The sequence below is a fragment of the Ovis canadensis genome, chromosome 14 (genome assembly GCF_042477335.2).
Source record: "Ovis canadensis isolate MfBH-ARS-UI-01 breed Bighorn chromosome 14, ARS-UI_OviCan_v2, whole genome shotgun sequence".
NCBI classification, from domain to species: domain Eukaryota; kingdom Metazoa; phylum Chordata; class Mammalia; order Artiodactyla; family Bovidae; genus Ovis; species Ovis canadensis.
Window position 1 is genome coordinate 74,111,937 of NC_091258.1, and position 16,220 is coordinate 74,128,156.

Consider the following 16,220-nt stretch of genomic DNA (forward strand, 5'->3'; position numbering starts at 1 on the left):
GTTATGAAGTCCTTCCTTTGCGTATGGGCCCAGCAAAATTATGCATTAACGTTAGCAGACAAACTTGGGCTTTTGCCCTGCCTCCAAAAGAGGACTTTCGGATGTTGCCCTTTTTATCCGTGAACCATATTTATATACTACTGAAACTTTAGGGAAAGAGTTAGAGAAAGAACAAAGAACACTATGCAAAGGGTTTACTAATAAGAACTTTAAATATACTCCAGTTCATTGGGACAAGTGTCAGACCAAATCAGGAAAATTAATGTTTGTGGCTAATCACACAATTGCCGACTGGGGACCCCATGGTATGTGGTTATCTAACTGCTCAGATGATATTAACAGCACTGCATGTGATTATGCTTCTCAAGTAGCATAGAAGGTTAGTAGCACTATAATGGAACATTACCATGGACAAAGGACTTCTTGGGTGGCTTGACGGTGGAATGGCACCCACCTCATCCTCGAATAGTCCTGGATAATCAGATTGGGCCTGAACAATGGGACACCTGGAAACTTATGTGAGCACCAGCACCTAAGAATTTAGGACTTGGACTGGACATTTCACAGGGACTAATCCTAGTCACAGAAACTATTTCTTTTGTTATAATCAATCATATTTCATACAAGCTTGTGTTCCCCTTCCTTCTGTTCTAGCTATAGGAAGTTTACAATTCAGTAAGACTTTACGTTCTGTAACTTGTATAAATTGCAAATTATATACTTGTCTTAACTCTTCTGTTTCCTTAAGAAATGAATCCCTTTTGATTCTTCGATCTCGACGTAGTCTGTGGTTACCAATAAATCTCCAGCGGCCCTGGGAAGAAGGCCCCATGGCTGGACTTGCTTCCCAGTTACTTACTAAACTGCTCCAGTGATCGAGATGATTCATTGGATGGCTGATTCTTGGCATTTGGGGATTAATAGCTATTTGCACCACTGCTGCCATCACTGGCATTGCTTTACAAACCTCAATTCAAACACATAATTTTATCCAAAATTGGACTAAAGATGCTCATACTACGTGGGTCACTCAGGCTCAGATAGATGAGGATATTCAAGATGAAATACAGGAACTAAAAACAGTCATCAACTGGGTTGGAGATCCCATTAATAGATGTACAAAAACAGGTGAAGCTAAAATGTGATTGGAATTCTACCCAATTTTGTGTTACACCTGTTCAATTCAACAATAGTACCTAGAACTGGGAACAAGTCAAACTTCATTTACAAAACATACATGACAATGCTCTCTGAATGTACAATTATTACAAAATGAAACTTTTGAAACCTTTTCTAAAAATCTGCCCTCTTCCACTAATTTGGAAACTTTAGCTGAACAAATAGCTGATCAATTATCTGGGTTAGACCCACGCGGATGGTTTCAAAGCATTACTCACAGCACTGGGTCTGGAACTGTAATTTTGGTGATTGTCTTGACAATTATATTTGTCATTCTTCGTTGCCTTCATGCAAAATTATTAGAACTAAACAAACTCAAATGGTCAGAACCCTTCTTACAAATATTATAAATAAATGGGAATTGTCAGGGAATGTTTAACAGGAGGATTCCAACGTGCTGTTCCTCATAAATCCTCTGTTCCTTATCAGTTTCTATTGTCAGAAACCAGTGGAACAGCACGCCGCTTCCAGGACTGAGATCATAGGATGAGACAGGCTTGAAATGCCTTCAGTAACATTCTCCTTATGACAAAACTGCTTAGTCTCCATCCTCTTTCTTGAGATATGGATTGTCTCCTGAACTTGTGACCATTATTAACCCCTTGTTCCCTTGATAATGTGCCGGGGGCCAGCATGAGGAATTCCGCCCATGGCAAAGGTCATGAGGAAGGAGGCTTGGCATACGCAAAGGCATGATCAAGCCTCAGGAAACCCCCTGTTCCCGAGCATCTAACCCCAAAACCAGAGTCTGTTTCATGCTCTCACCTACACCTCTGACTTTACGGGGGGCTCTCCCCCATAACCATTTCTGAGAAGGAGTTAACTTGCAGCTCCAAGTCAATAAAAATTCCTGGGCGTGACAAGAGTGTTTCAACTTACGGACTCCTCTGAAGGTTATCTAGCCCACCTGTATAGGTTCGTCCAGCCACATGTGATTGTTTACAGCCTCCCAACCTGAGAGGCACGAGATGTTTTAGACTTACTAAAGGCAAATTCTTTTGGGGAGTTAGAAATTATTAGTATAGTGGGTTGGTTAGGAATTATATTGGTGAAGGGTTTTTCATTTTTTGTGCCAATAACTACTGCTAATTCCCTGCCCTGGGTGTGACAAGGTTGTCTCAGGTCAAACTTCTCTGCTGACAGACTAGCTTGTGTGAAAGGATTATCCATACTCCTGCCACTACTCACATGATTGTTTACTACCTCTCAACCATAAACAGCACAGAGTTTTGGAGTATTTTGAGAGTCTTAATTAGCATAGGGCTTTTCTCATTGTTGAGTCAATGATCGCTGCCAGGCCTCCATATCCTTAGGCACCTGGGAATATATTAATCAATGTATTTGGAATATAGAAAAGGAAATATAGTAGTTTTTAAGGTTAGCAATACTAGACTTTTTGAGTTAATGAATTTTCTCTTTTGTAATAGATCACTGTACTTTGGTATAAATCACTGTGTCCTTGCTATGTAAAAATGTAACTTTATCACTACCTTAAGACTAAATAGAGGAGAGTGAAAAAGTTGGCTTAAAGCTCAACATTCAAAAAACGAAGATCATGGCATCTGTCCCATCAATTCATGGGAAATAGATGGGGAAACAGTAGAAAGTGTCAGACTTTATCTTTTTGGGCTCCAAAATCACTGCAGATGATGACTGCAGCCATAAAATTTAAAGACGTTTAAAGTAAAAATAAAAATTAAAAAAAAAAACTTACAACTAAAAAATAAATAAAATTAAAAAAATAAAAAGCAGAGACATTACTTTGCCAATAAATAAATAAATAAAATGTATGTAGGATACATATATATATATAATTACAACTGATTCATGTTGATGTATAGCAGAGACCACCGCAACATTGTAAAGCAATTATCCTCCAAAAAAGAATAAAAGAAAAAATGTATAAACGGATAAAATTAAAAAATATATATAAAAGACGTTTACTCCTTGGAAGAAAAGTTATGACCAACCTAGATAGTATATTTAAAAGCAGAGACATTACTTTGCCGACTAAGGTCCGTCTAGTCAAGGCTATGGTTTTTCCTGTGGTCATGTATGGATGTGAGAGTTGGACTGTGAAGGCTGAGCGCCGAAGAATTGATGCTTTTGAACTGTCGTGTTGGAGAAGATTCTTGAGAGTCCCTTGGTCTGCAAGGAGATCCAACCAGTCCATTCTGAAGGATATCAACCCTGGGATTTCTCTGGAAGGAATAATGCTAAAGCTAAAGCTCCAGTACTTTGGCCACCTCATGCGAAGAGTTAACTCATTGGAAAAGACTCTGATGCTGGGAGGGACTGGGGGCACGAGGAGAAGGGGACGACTGAGGATGAGATGGCTGGATGGCGTCACGGACTCAATGGATCTGAGTCTGAGTGAACTCCGGGAGATGGTGATGGACAGGGAGGCCTGGTGTGCTGTGATTCATGGGGTCGCAAAGAGTAGGACACGACTGAGCAACTGAACTGAAGACTAAATAGATCTTAAGGAGAACATTGGTGAAAGGATTTTCATTTGTTGGGCTGATGTTTGCTGCTAAACCTCCACATTCCCTGCTCTTATAATGAATGTAACTAGCATATAGGAGAAATAAGTATTAACCTTTAAGACTAATCATGTTAACCTTGGGTTAAATAAATTCCTTTCTTGATTGTAACTGGCTACACCCTCACCCTATAGGAATGCAACTTTATTTGGAGGGTGGTGCGTGGTTTAAGAAAAAACACCCTTGGGAAAAATAAGTTTTTTGGTTATCAGTAAGAAAGGGTCTTAAAATGTCAGCAGGTCTCATGGCCAGAAGATAATGTAAAACCCCTAAGCCTTTTTTTTTTTAATAATTTATGTAAAGCACCTGATTTTGATAAAGCTCAGGACTGCTGACCCCCGCATGACTCTGTATTCATCCCTATGTGTAACAAAAGGTATATAAGCAAACCCCAAAATAAAGAAATCGGATCCGTTTCTGGAAAAACTGATACCCCCATGTCACTTCTTTCTTGCTCTCCACTTTTCTGGCAGAATTCCCATTTGGTGCATGGGTACCCACCAAGGCTGCCTGGGCTTCTAAGATTGGACCGGGGGGGTGGGGGTGGGGGAGCCTCAGTGCCTCCTCTCCTTCCGGAGAACGGGAAGACGCCTGCGGCCTACGAAGGTGGTGATTGGTATTCCATGTAAACCAAGTCATTCAGCCTCTTTTTCTCTGCTAATTTTCTAATACCTCTCTATCTGTAATTAAATAAGTTATTTCCAAGGACGCCAACTCCGTCCCCACCTTCAAATCACCCTGGATCCACCGGGGCTGGACCCTGGCAGTAATGGTTGCTGTACGTTTAGTTTTCTGATTTTTATCAAAAGAAATTTCTTGTACAACAGCCTGTATACACTCACAGAAAGATCATTAAAGCACCTTTGCTCCATCAGAGCTTGGGTGCCCGTGTCTGTCTTTCTCTCTTTCTCTTTCTTATCACCGACTCTGGACTGCCAGGTTCCGGTCCATTAAAGGACCCCAACAGATTCCAACGCAATATACTCTTTAATCCTATAACTATTAATACAGCTTTATTTGCTTAAAACTTTTAAACTTGCCGCAAGCGGATACTTTGACAAAGCAGAAAAACATATTGAGGCATTGAAGGATACCTCTCTTCCTCTGCCCATTTGGTATCAAGACAGGTTGACTAAACAATGGGAATCTGGAAAATTAATATTACAGGGAAAGGGGTATGCTTGGATTTCTCCAGATGGACCCAACGAAATCAGTTGGCTCCCTCTTCGGAAGATCCGCACCAGGGGTGCCACCAGCATAAAAGATAGAGAAGAAACGGCGAAATCCCCAGGAGGAGGAGTTTCCAGTACAAGCCATGGCGACTTGAAAATTTCCAAGAAACGCTACACTCAAGGTCATCGACCTTACGATTTCCCCACTTGGGGACAGATTAAAAACCCTTACTAATCAAGCTGAAAATCTGGTTTTTCAACAGGGAATGCCTCGGAATCCTAAAAATATTTTTGTCACTATGCTTGCTTTTGCTTCCCCCGCTCAGGCTGACTTGATTAATCACACTTATTGGGCTTATATACCTAACCCCCCTTTACTGCAGCTTGTAGAATGGACAGATGTAGGACCGGCTGTATCCACTAATGACTCAGTACATATGCCTCCTCCTTGGAGCTTGGAGGGGCCCTCTCATCCTGAGGATGAAGGAAGATTAACATTTCTCTAGGCTATAAAATCCTTCCTTTATGCATGGGCCCAGCAGAATTATGTATTAATGTTAGTCGACAGACGTGGGCTTTCATCCTGCTTCCAAAAGAGAACTTCCACACATTGTTTAGACTGTTTACTGCCCTGTCCTTTTATGAGAACCATGTCAATACTACCAAAACTCTAGGACAAGGACAAAAGTTGGAATGTAAGGGGTTTACTTATAAGGATTTTAAATATACTCCCATTTATTGAGATAGATGTCAAGCTAAACCATGGAAATTCATGTTTGTGGCCAATTACACCATTGTTGATTGGGGACCCTATGGTATGTGGTTATCTAACTGCTCAGATGATATTAACAGTACTATGTGTCATTATGTTACTCAAGTAACATGGAAGATTACCAACAGTTCAATGGAACACTTCCATGACAAAGGACTCCTTGGCTGGCTTGATGGTGGAATGGCACCTCCTCGTCCTCAAATTGTCCTCAATAAACAAACTGACCCTGAACAATGGGACATCTGGAAACTTGCTACAAATACTGAAAACTCGGAACGTGGACTGGATATTTCACAGGGACCAGTCATAGTCATAGTAACTATTCCTTTCATAATAATCACTCATATTTTATACAAGTTCCCCTTCCATTATCACCATAGGAAACTTACAATTTAATAAGACTTTACATTTTGTGACTTGTATAGATTGCAAAGTGTATACTTGTCTTAATTCCTCTATTTCTCTAAAAACACGAATCCCTTTTGATTGTTCGATCTTGAAGTACTCTGTGGTTGCCAGCAGATCTCCAACGACCCTGGAAAGAGGATCCCATGGCAAGACTTACGTCCCAGTTACTCATTAAAGTACTCTGACGATCTAAGCAATTAGAAGCTTGATGCTTGGCATTTTGGGTTAATAGCCATTTTCACCACTGCCGCTGTCACAGACACTGCTTTACAAACTTCAACTCAAACACAAAACTTTATTCAAAATTGGACTAAAGATGCTCATACTATATGGGTCACTCAGGTTCAAAAAGATGAAAAAGTTCAAGATAAAATTCAGGAATGAAAAAACAGCCATCCAATGGGTTGGAGATCAATTAATAGATTTACAAAAACAAGTATTATTAAATTGTGATTGGAATTCTACTCAATTTTGTATCACTCCTCTTCGGTTCAACCATAGTGCTTACAATTGGGAAAAAAATCAAATTTCACTTGCAAGATATGCATAATAATGCTTCCTTAAATGTACAATTGTTGCAAAAGGAAATCCTTGAAACCTTCTCTAAGAGTCTACCCTCTTCCAACAATTTGGAAACCTTAGCTGAACAACTAGCTGATCAATTATCTGGGCTAGACCCTCAAAGATGGTTTCAAGGCATTACACATAGTATTGGATCTGGAACTATAATGCTGATAATTATCCTGGGGATTATAATTTTAACATACCAATGCCTTTCAACTAAAATTGTTCAAACTAAACAAACTCACTTGCTCAGGGTCTTTTTCACACAAGTATCTACAGTCATCTCCAATTATGAAAAAGGAAAAAAGGGGGAACTGTCAGGGGACATTCAACTTTAAAGGATCCAGCATGATATTTTCTTCTTTTGTGTGCCGATTCTCAAGGACTCTATTCTTTATCAGTTCCTGGAAAACAGGAATGAGCAGAGCTGCACGCAGTTCTCAGGACTGAGGTCATGAGAAAGAGCATCTGCTTGGAATCCAATCAGTGACTCCCTTCAGTGACCTTTTACTTGAAGATAATCTGTTCAGTTATGCCCCTCTTTCTCAGGATATGGAATGCTTTCTGGCCTTTTCAAGACTGTTATTTGCTTCACTTTGTTTTTCCTCAATGTTTTTACTGCCTAAAGCTGCCTTGTATAAAGATATATAACCATGCGTTTTTGCAAATAAAGCACCCTTGTTTCACTCGAGACTTGGGTCCCCTGCTTCCTTCTTCTCGTCGACTCCATTCCTCAGGTCCCGGTCTACAAAGACCATGACAGCTCTGTCTTCAATTTCCACAAATAAGAGTAACTCTTCTTTAATCATACATACAACAGTTCTTTCTATCCAATGGAGAACATGACCCTATTCCTATGCATTGTTCCTAGCACACCATCAGTCCTTGGTAACTATCCCTGTCCTCCTACAAAAAGCCCAGGCCTTTAAACATCTTGCCTACTCTGTTCAAGGTCAGTTGGTAGAACATTATGTTTTATAACAGGCTGGACTATGTACAGAAGTGCTTCCTGATCCTACTGACTATGAGTCATGTCCTAGTTTTACATTATTTTCCACCCTCCCTGTTGCTAATTCACACACACTATTGAATTTTGTAATTCAGGCTGTGTGTTTTTCTAGGGAACACGGATGTGAATAAATTGTATCTAATGAAGTCAGTCCCTTCATCTCACTGATTCCTTCCCAGAGACCATCGTGAAACGCATGTAGCAAATGCATTTGATCAATGTATTACCAAAGTCAAGCTCTTAGAGCTCACCACACAACAGGCCAATAAACTGAGAGACTACTTATTGGGCAAGAACGGTGATTTATTCAGAAAGCCAGGAGACCAAAAAGATGGCAGACTACTACCCCAAAAAATCATCTTTGCTGAGGTAGAATTCGGGTTTCTTTTGCACGAAAAGATCTCTATAGCTTCTCTTCAAATATGGACTTACTGCAGTTCCTGAGTACCTGAACTAAAGCCATCAGAGAAGACAAATAGTGAAAAAGGTAAAGGATTCGCCACAACCACTGAGTCTGGGAAGTAGAGCTCCACTACATTCCTATTTTGTGACTTTGGGGTAAGATCTTTGCCACACATATTACATTGCTGTGTGATTTCTTCAGGATAAATAGTCTGATACTACTGGTGAGATGTGAGCATAGGGTTATTTATTTTTTTAAAACATTTGTGAAATTGGTGAGGAATCTTTCTAGAATGAATTCATGTTCTAAAGACCTGACTAATAAATACATATATATCTGGCTTCTATCCAGTATGAATTTTCTCATGAAGCCTAAGATGTTGCCACACATGATATTTGTATGGTTTCTCAGTAGGATGAATTCTCTGAGCAACAGAAGGGTGTGAATTTTGAACTTTAAATTTTGAAGACTTCTACCATATACCACATTCACATGAGTTTCGCTCATGTATGGATTTTCTGATGTTTAGTGAGTGCTGAGACCTGAGTAAAGGATTTTCCACACTTGAAACATTTGAAAGGTTTCTCTATATGTATTCTCCAATGTTTTTTAAGGAGTTAACTTTGACTGAAGAACTTGCCACACTCATTACATTTGAAAGGTCTCTCTCCAGTATGAATTCTCCAGTGAAGTTGAAGATGTGGTTTTTGACCAAAGACTTTTCCACACTCATCACATTTGAAAGTTTTCTTACCAGTATGAACTGTCTGATGAATTAAAAGGGTTGACTTTACACAAAAGGCCTCGCCATTCTCATCACATTTGTAACGTTTCTCTCCAGTATGAACTGTCTGATGCCTTAAAAGCGTTAACTTTACACGAAAGGCCATGCCACACTCATCACATTTGTAAGGTTTCTTTCCAGTATGAACTGTCTGATGACTTAAAAGGCTTGACTTTATACAAAAGGCCTTGACACAATCATCACATTTGAAAGGTTTCTCTCCAGCATGAACTGTCTGATGACTTAAAAGGGTTGACTTTACACAAAAGGCCGTGCCACACTCATCACATTTGTAAGGTTTCTCTCCAGTATGAACTGTCTGATGACTTAAAAGGGTTGACTTTACACGAAAGGCCTTGCCACACTCATCACATTTGTAAGGTTTCTCTCCAGTATGAACTGTCTGATGACTTAAAAGGGATGACTTTACACGAAAGGCTCTACCACACTCATCACATTTGTAAGGTTTCTCACCAGTGTGAACTGTCTGATGAGTTAAAAGGTTTGACTTTACAGAAAAGGCCTTGTCACACTCATCACATTTGTAAGGTTTCTCTCCAGTATGAACTGTCTGATGACTTAAAAGGGATGACTTTACACGAAAGGCTTTGCCACACTCATCACATTTGTAAGGTTTCTCACCAGTATGAACTGTCTGATGACTTAAAAGGTTTGACTTTACAGCAAAGGCCTTGTCACACTCATCACATTTGTAAGGTTTCTCTCCAGTATGAACTGTCTGATGACTTAAAAGGTTTGCCTTTAGACGAAAGGCCTTGCCACACTCATCACATTTGTAAGGTTTCTCTCCAGTATGAATTGTCTGATGCGTTAAAAGGATTGACTTTTCACGAAAGGCCGTGCCACACTCATCACATTTGTAAGGTTTCTCTCCAGTATGAACTGTCTGATGCCTTAAAAGGGTTGACTTTACACGAAAGGCCTTGCCACACTCATCACATTTGTAAGGTTTCTCACCAGTATGAACTGTCTGATGCCTTAAAAGGGTTGACTTTGCACGAAAGGCCTTGCCACACTCATCACATTTGTAAGGTTTCTCTCCAGTATGAACTGTCTGATGACGAGCAAGGTTTGAATTTTGGCTGAAGACTTTGTCACATATATCACATTTAAATAATTTCTTTCCTGTATGAACTTTCTTATGTCTCCTGAGGTCTGAGCTGTGAACAAAGGCCTTGCCACACTCATTACATTTGTAAGGTTTCTCACCAGTATGAACTGTCTGATGAGTTAAAAGGGTTGACTTCAGGCGAAAGGCCGTGCCACACTCATCACATTTGTATGGTTTTTCTCCAGTATGAACTGTCTGATGACGAGCAAGGTTTGAATTTTTGCTGAAGACTTTGTCACATATATCACATTTAAATAATTTCTTTCCTGTATGAATTTTCTTATGTCTCTTGAGGTCTGAGCTGTGCATAAAGGCCTTGCCACACTCATCACATCTGTAAGGTTTTTCCCTGTGTGCTTTGAGTTCTTGTGTTATTCCTGAAGGATTCATAAAATCATTCCCAGATATATTAGAAACACTGGTTTGGACACAAGGAGGAATTCTTTGAACTGATGAAAATGAGAAACTGTTGCTGACAGAACTCTTAACTTCATTATATTCAGAACTTATCCCGCCAGTTTGAAATATCTGCAGTTTATCCTGAAAGATAAATCCAAACCTCTTTCCAAAGGGCTTGATGCCTGCATCCTTTCTATCATGCGAATCTCTTTCATCAGGCACATTTCCATTAAGGCTTACAGGTGTCCCTTTGTAATTTATTTTGTCATCTCTCCTCTGACGCTCAAAGTCACACATATTTTCCTGACTTTCCCAAAGATGAAAATGTTTGATTTCACAGTTTTCAGGGCTTCCCAGCATCAATATTTGGAATGTTTCTCGTTTATCACTGTTCACTTTGGGTTGTAAATGCTTGATCACATGTGTAGGAGAGATATCTACAAGATAAAAAGAATCATAGGTATCCTGCTCACAGTAATTCAAAAATAAAGGTTCCATGTTGAATATATATTACACCAAAAGCAATACTTACATCAAGTTATGAAACACCACAATGATGACCTTAAGTGTTTAGAAACACTAAAGGAATAGAATTCTTAACTTAAGAAAGCGTAACAGTAATTCACCGTTAAGGTAGCCTAGTTTTAAAAATCATATGCCAAACACACTCACATCGGACAATCTTATGCCAACTCTCAAAAACAGTATTTTTCTACCAGGACCCTTAGGAACATATCAATCAACAGTTGTCTCAAATTGAAAAGAAAAATATTACACTATCATTTATTCTGAAAACTTACTGTACATAAATAAATTCTAAATATATTATATATTCTAACAGTAAATAATCCAAACCAAGCTTACGCAATTAATAATTAACTATTCACAAGTGGTTTACAATTGAAAACAAATGAGAAATTGAAGAATATGACTAACACAATTTTTTGAAACAACAGTTTTCTAAATCTGCTATAGAACTACGTACCCAAAAAGAAAAGGCATTTTACAATGTTAACAAGTAGTATGTGTCAGCTGTATTGCAGAATACACACTAAAAGACCATCATCTGTAAATGACACATAAATTAAGATGTAAAATATTCACTGGTTTTCTAACAGCCAATAAACAATGCAACCCCCACCTATGTTGTTGTTGTTCAGTCGCTCAGTCGTGTTTGCCTCTTTGTGACACTATGGACTGTAGCGCACCGGACTCCTCTGTCCGTGGGATTTGTCAGGCAAGAAAAGTAGAGTGGGTTGCCACTTCCTTCTCCATGGGATCTTCCTGACTCAGGGATCAAACCTGCATCTTCTGCATTAGCAGGTGCTTTACCACTGAGCCACCAAGGAAGGCTAATCTCTGCTGCTGCTGCTGCATTGCTTCAGTCGTGTCCGACTCTGTGTGACCTCATAGACAGCAGCCCACTAGGTTCCTCTGTCCCTGGGATACTCTGGGCAAGAATACTGGAGTAGGTTGCCATTTCCTTCTCCAATGCATGAAAGTAAAAAGTAAAAGTGAAGTCACTCAGTCTCTTAGCGACCCCATGGACTGCAGCCTACCAGGCTCCTCCATCCATGGGATTTTCCAGGCGGGATTTCCCAGGCAAAAACAGTGGAGTGGGTTGCCATTTCCTTCTCCATAGGATCTTCCTGACTCAGGGATCAAACCTGCATCTTCTGCATTAGCAGGTGAATTCTTTACCACTGAGCCACCAAGGAAGGCTAATCTGTAGCCATGCACTATTCTTAATTACCTAGTTTAATGGCACCAAAATATAATAAATAAAAAGTGAGTGCTTTGTGTATTTATTGACTAGGGTCAGACAAAATATTGCTGAAAAATGTTGCAAGTGAAACGCATACAAGATATAATGTAGTTGAGGTTTAACAGAAAACAAAATTTGGTAAAGCCATTATCCCTCAATTAAAAAATAAATGAAATTTTAAGAAGATATAATGTAGACCTAGAACAAATAATTTCACAATTTGTATGGAAATACAAAAAACCTCGAATAGCCAAAGCAATCTTGAGAAAGAAGAATGGAACTGGAGGAATCAACCTGCCTGACTTCAAGCTCTACTACAAAGTCACAGTCATCAAGACAGTATGGTATGGGCACAGAGACAGAAACATAGATCAATGGAACAAAAGAAAGCCCAGAGATAAATCCAGGCACCTATAGACACCTTATCTTTGACAAAGGAGACAAGAATATACAATGGATTAAAGACAATCTCTTTAACAAGTGGTGCTGGGAAAACTGGTCACCACTTGTAAAAGAAAGAAACTAGATCACTTTCTAACACCATACACAAAAATAAACTCACAATGGATTAAAGATCTAAACAGAAGACCAGAAAGAACATAGGCAAAACACTCTCTAACATACCTCACAGCAGGATCCTCTATGACCCACCTCCCAGAATATTGGAAATAAAAGGAAAAATAAACAAATGGGACCTAATTAAACTTAAAATCTTCTGCACAACAAAGGAAACTATAAGCAAAGCGAAAAGACAGCCTTCAGAATGGGAGAAAATAATAGCAAATGAAGCAAATGACAAACAACCAATCTCAAAAATATACAAGCAACTCCTGCAGCTTAATTCCAGAAAAACAAACGACCCAATCGAAAAATGGGCCAAAGAACTAAACAGACATTTCTCCAAAGAGCACATACAGATGGCTAACAAACACATGAAAAGACGCTCAACATCACTCATTATCAGAGAAATGCAAATCAAAACCACAATGAGGTACCATTTCAAGCCAGTCAGAATGGCTGCAATCCAAAAGTCTACAGGCAATAAAATGCTGGAGAGGGTGTGGAGAAAAGGGAACCCTCTTACACGGTTGGTGGGAATGCAAACTAGTACAGCCACTATGGAGAATGACCCAGCAATCCCACTGCTGGGCATACACACTGAGAAAACCAGAACTGAAAGAGACACGTGTACCCCAATGTTCATCGCAGGACTGTTTATAATAGCCAGGACATGGAAGCAACCTAGATGTCCATCAGCAGATGAATAGATAAGAAGGCTGTGGTACATATACACAATGGAGTATTACTCAGCCATTAAAAAGAATTCATTTGAATCAGTTCTAATGAGGTGGATGAAACTGAAGCCTGTTATACAGAGTGAGTAAGCCAGGAAAAAAAAAAAAAACAATACAATATACTAGCGCATATATATGGAATTTAGAAAGATGGTAACGATAACCCTGTATGCAAGACAGCAAAAGAGACACAGATGTATAGAACAGGCTTTTAGACTCTGTGAGAGAGGGAAAGGGTGGGATGATTTGGGAGAATGGCATTGAAACATGTATAATATCATATATGAAACGAATCACCTGTCCAGGTTCAATGCATGATACTGGATGCTTGGGGCTGGTGCACTGGGATGACCCAGAGGGATGGTATGGGGAAGGAAGAGTGGGGGGGGGGGTTCAGGATGGGGAACACGTGTATACCTGTGGTGGACTCATGTTGATGTATGGCAAAACCAATACAATATTGTCAAGTAATTAACCTCCAATGAAAATGAATAAACTTATATTAAAAAAAGATATAATGTACATAAAATCATATCATAAAGAATATGACAGAATATAGATATTACCTTTATTAAACAAATAAATTTTGAGTATTTACTATAAGACATTTATTACTGACAGCACTAATTTGCTTTAAAAGGCTTGAGGTAAATTAACATGTTTTTCTCTAATCAGAGCAGGAGACACACCTAATTGGCCCACAAAATGGTAACAGAACCAGGATATGAATCTGAACCTACTGGGATGACTGAAAAAACTTATTTGTAAACATGACCATCCCCCGAATGAATAGACTAGAAAATATTAGACAAAAAAAAAAAATACAAGAAACATAGAAGGAAAATATCAAGGAAGATACAAGACAGAAGTAGTCTGTTTATTATTCAACCATCCCATCTCGAAATGGGTTGTGAGTCATCATGGATGCACAGTGATTTAGGTCATGTCCTGAGAAATGTGTTCAATAAATGATCAGACATTATCTTTACAGTGAGAGTATGTAGAAGGTGGAGGGATGTGATAGGTAAGAACAATGTTTCCATCCATATCAAGGTACTATGTGAGGACCGGTCAGGACTAAGAAAGGGTCTGCGTACAGCATAGGGTACACAGGTTTATGTCAGATATCACCTTGTGACTGCATGTCTTTGTGAAAATAACTGAGAGTGCAAACTAATATACTGACCTTAAGAGAAAAGAACTGGTTCAGCAACTTTATGGGCATTATACTATGGGTATGGAACAGAAACAAGAGAGATTTTAAAAGTGACTGTGATATATGGAGAAAGCAGGATAATACCTGTTATACTATTTACAATGTAATGTATCCTACTGTGAATTTTGTAAGTTACAATGGAATGCTTATATTCAAGAAAAACATACACAATATTCCAGGATACTGTGTAAGAATCTTATTAGCAGAAATCAGAAGGAAAATCCAGGAAAAGGCTATCTAAACCTGGGTTCCTCTGCCAAGTATGATTAACCTCTCCATTGGACATTTACTTCGTTTCTTCTTCCACACATGGTCATCTTAAGATCGAGGAGTATCAAAGGAAAGGAGGGACTGACACTGACTCTGGAAGACCTTCCCAGTTACAAAAGCCTTTCTGAGGCATCCAACTCTTTTTTGTAGAAAAAGGCTTTATCTCCTAGACCTTCCCTGAGTTCAAAAGAGCAGATTCAAACAGTTACTAACACATTAAAGGACATTAAAGGATCATACCATGATCAAGTGGGATTTATTTCAGGGATGCAAGATTTCTCAATATCCACAAGTTAATCACTATGATACACCACAGTAACAGTTGAAGACTAAAAGCCGTATGATCATCAATAGACGTAGAAAAAGTTCTGACAAAATTCAAGTCCCATTTATGATAAAAACCCTTCAGAAAGTCAGCACAGATGGTCCCTACCTCAACATAAGTAAGACTGTATATGTCAAACACACAGCTAACATCATACTCAACAGGGAAAAACTGAAAGCACTCCCCTTAGCAACATGAATAAGACAAGAATGTTCACTATTGCCACTTTATTGAACATATTTTTGGAAGTCCTAGCTACAACAATCAGAAAAGAAAAAGAAATGAAAGGAATTCAAGGTAAAAAAAATAAAGAAGAAGTAAAACTGTCACTATGATGCTACACACAGAAAATTCCGAAGATGCCACCAGATGACTACTAGACCTCATCAATGAACAGAGTAAACTTGCTGGATACAAAATATATAGAGAACTGCTGCATTTCTATACGCTAACAATGATATATCAGAAAGTGAAATTAATGAAACAATCCCATTCACCATCTCAGAGAAAAGAATACAATTCTAAGGAATAAACCTACCTAAAAAATTAAAAGAACTGTACTCATAAAACTATAAAATGCTGATGACTGATACCAAAGATGACACAAACAGATGGCACAAACATATACCATGTTCTTGGATTGAAAGAAGTAACACTGTCAAAATTACGATACTATCCAGCAATCTACATATTCAATGCAACCCTTATCAAATTAACAATGACATATTTCATAAAACAAAGAAAAACTTAATTTGTACCAAAATACATAAGACTCTGATATCTAAAATGATCTCGAAAAAGAACAGAGCTGGAGGAATCATGTTCCCTGAGTTCAGACTATACTACCAACTGACAGTCAACAAAGTCAAAGTGAAATTGCTCAGCCGTGTCCAACTCTTTGTGACCCCATCGACTGTAGACTACCAGGTTCCTCTGTCCATGGGGTTTTCCAGGCAAGAATACTAAACTGGGTTGCCATTTCCT

At 38.9% G+C, this 16,220-nt stretch overlaps 2 protein-coding genes across 11 annotated transcripts in view; both read right to left on the minus strand.

Annotated features, from left to right (window-relative positions):
• LOC138419220 (zinc finger protein 665-like) overlaps positions 1–16,220 on the minus strand; it is a 127,776-nt gene that overhangs the window by 88,475 nt on the left and 23,081 nt on the right. The gene's annotated exons all lie outside the window — the stretch shown is intronic.
• Positions 6,350–16,220, minus strand: part of LOC138419223 (zinc finger protein 665-like) — a 33,031-nt gene continuing 23,160 nt past the window's right edge. For 5 of the 10 annotated variants that reach the window (XM_069551782.1, XM_069551777.1, XM_069551784.1 and 2 more), the window contains one exon: positions 6,350–10,802. In XM_069551782.1, coding sequence (XP_069407883.1) covers positions 8,668–10,725 — 2,058 coding nt within the window. In that variant the 5' untranslated portion in view covers positions 10,726–10,802 and the 3' untranslated portion in view covers positions 6,350–8,667. The remainder of the gene's footprint in view (positions 10,803–16,220) is intronic. The other 5 variants (XM_069551783.1, XM_069551776.1, XM_069551778.1 and 2 more) reach the window with 1 other exon arrangement.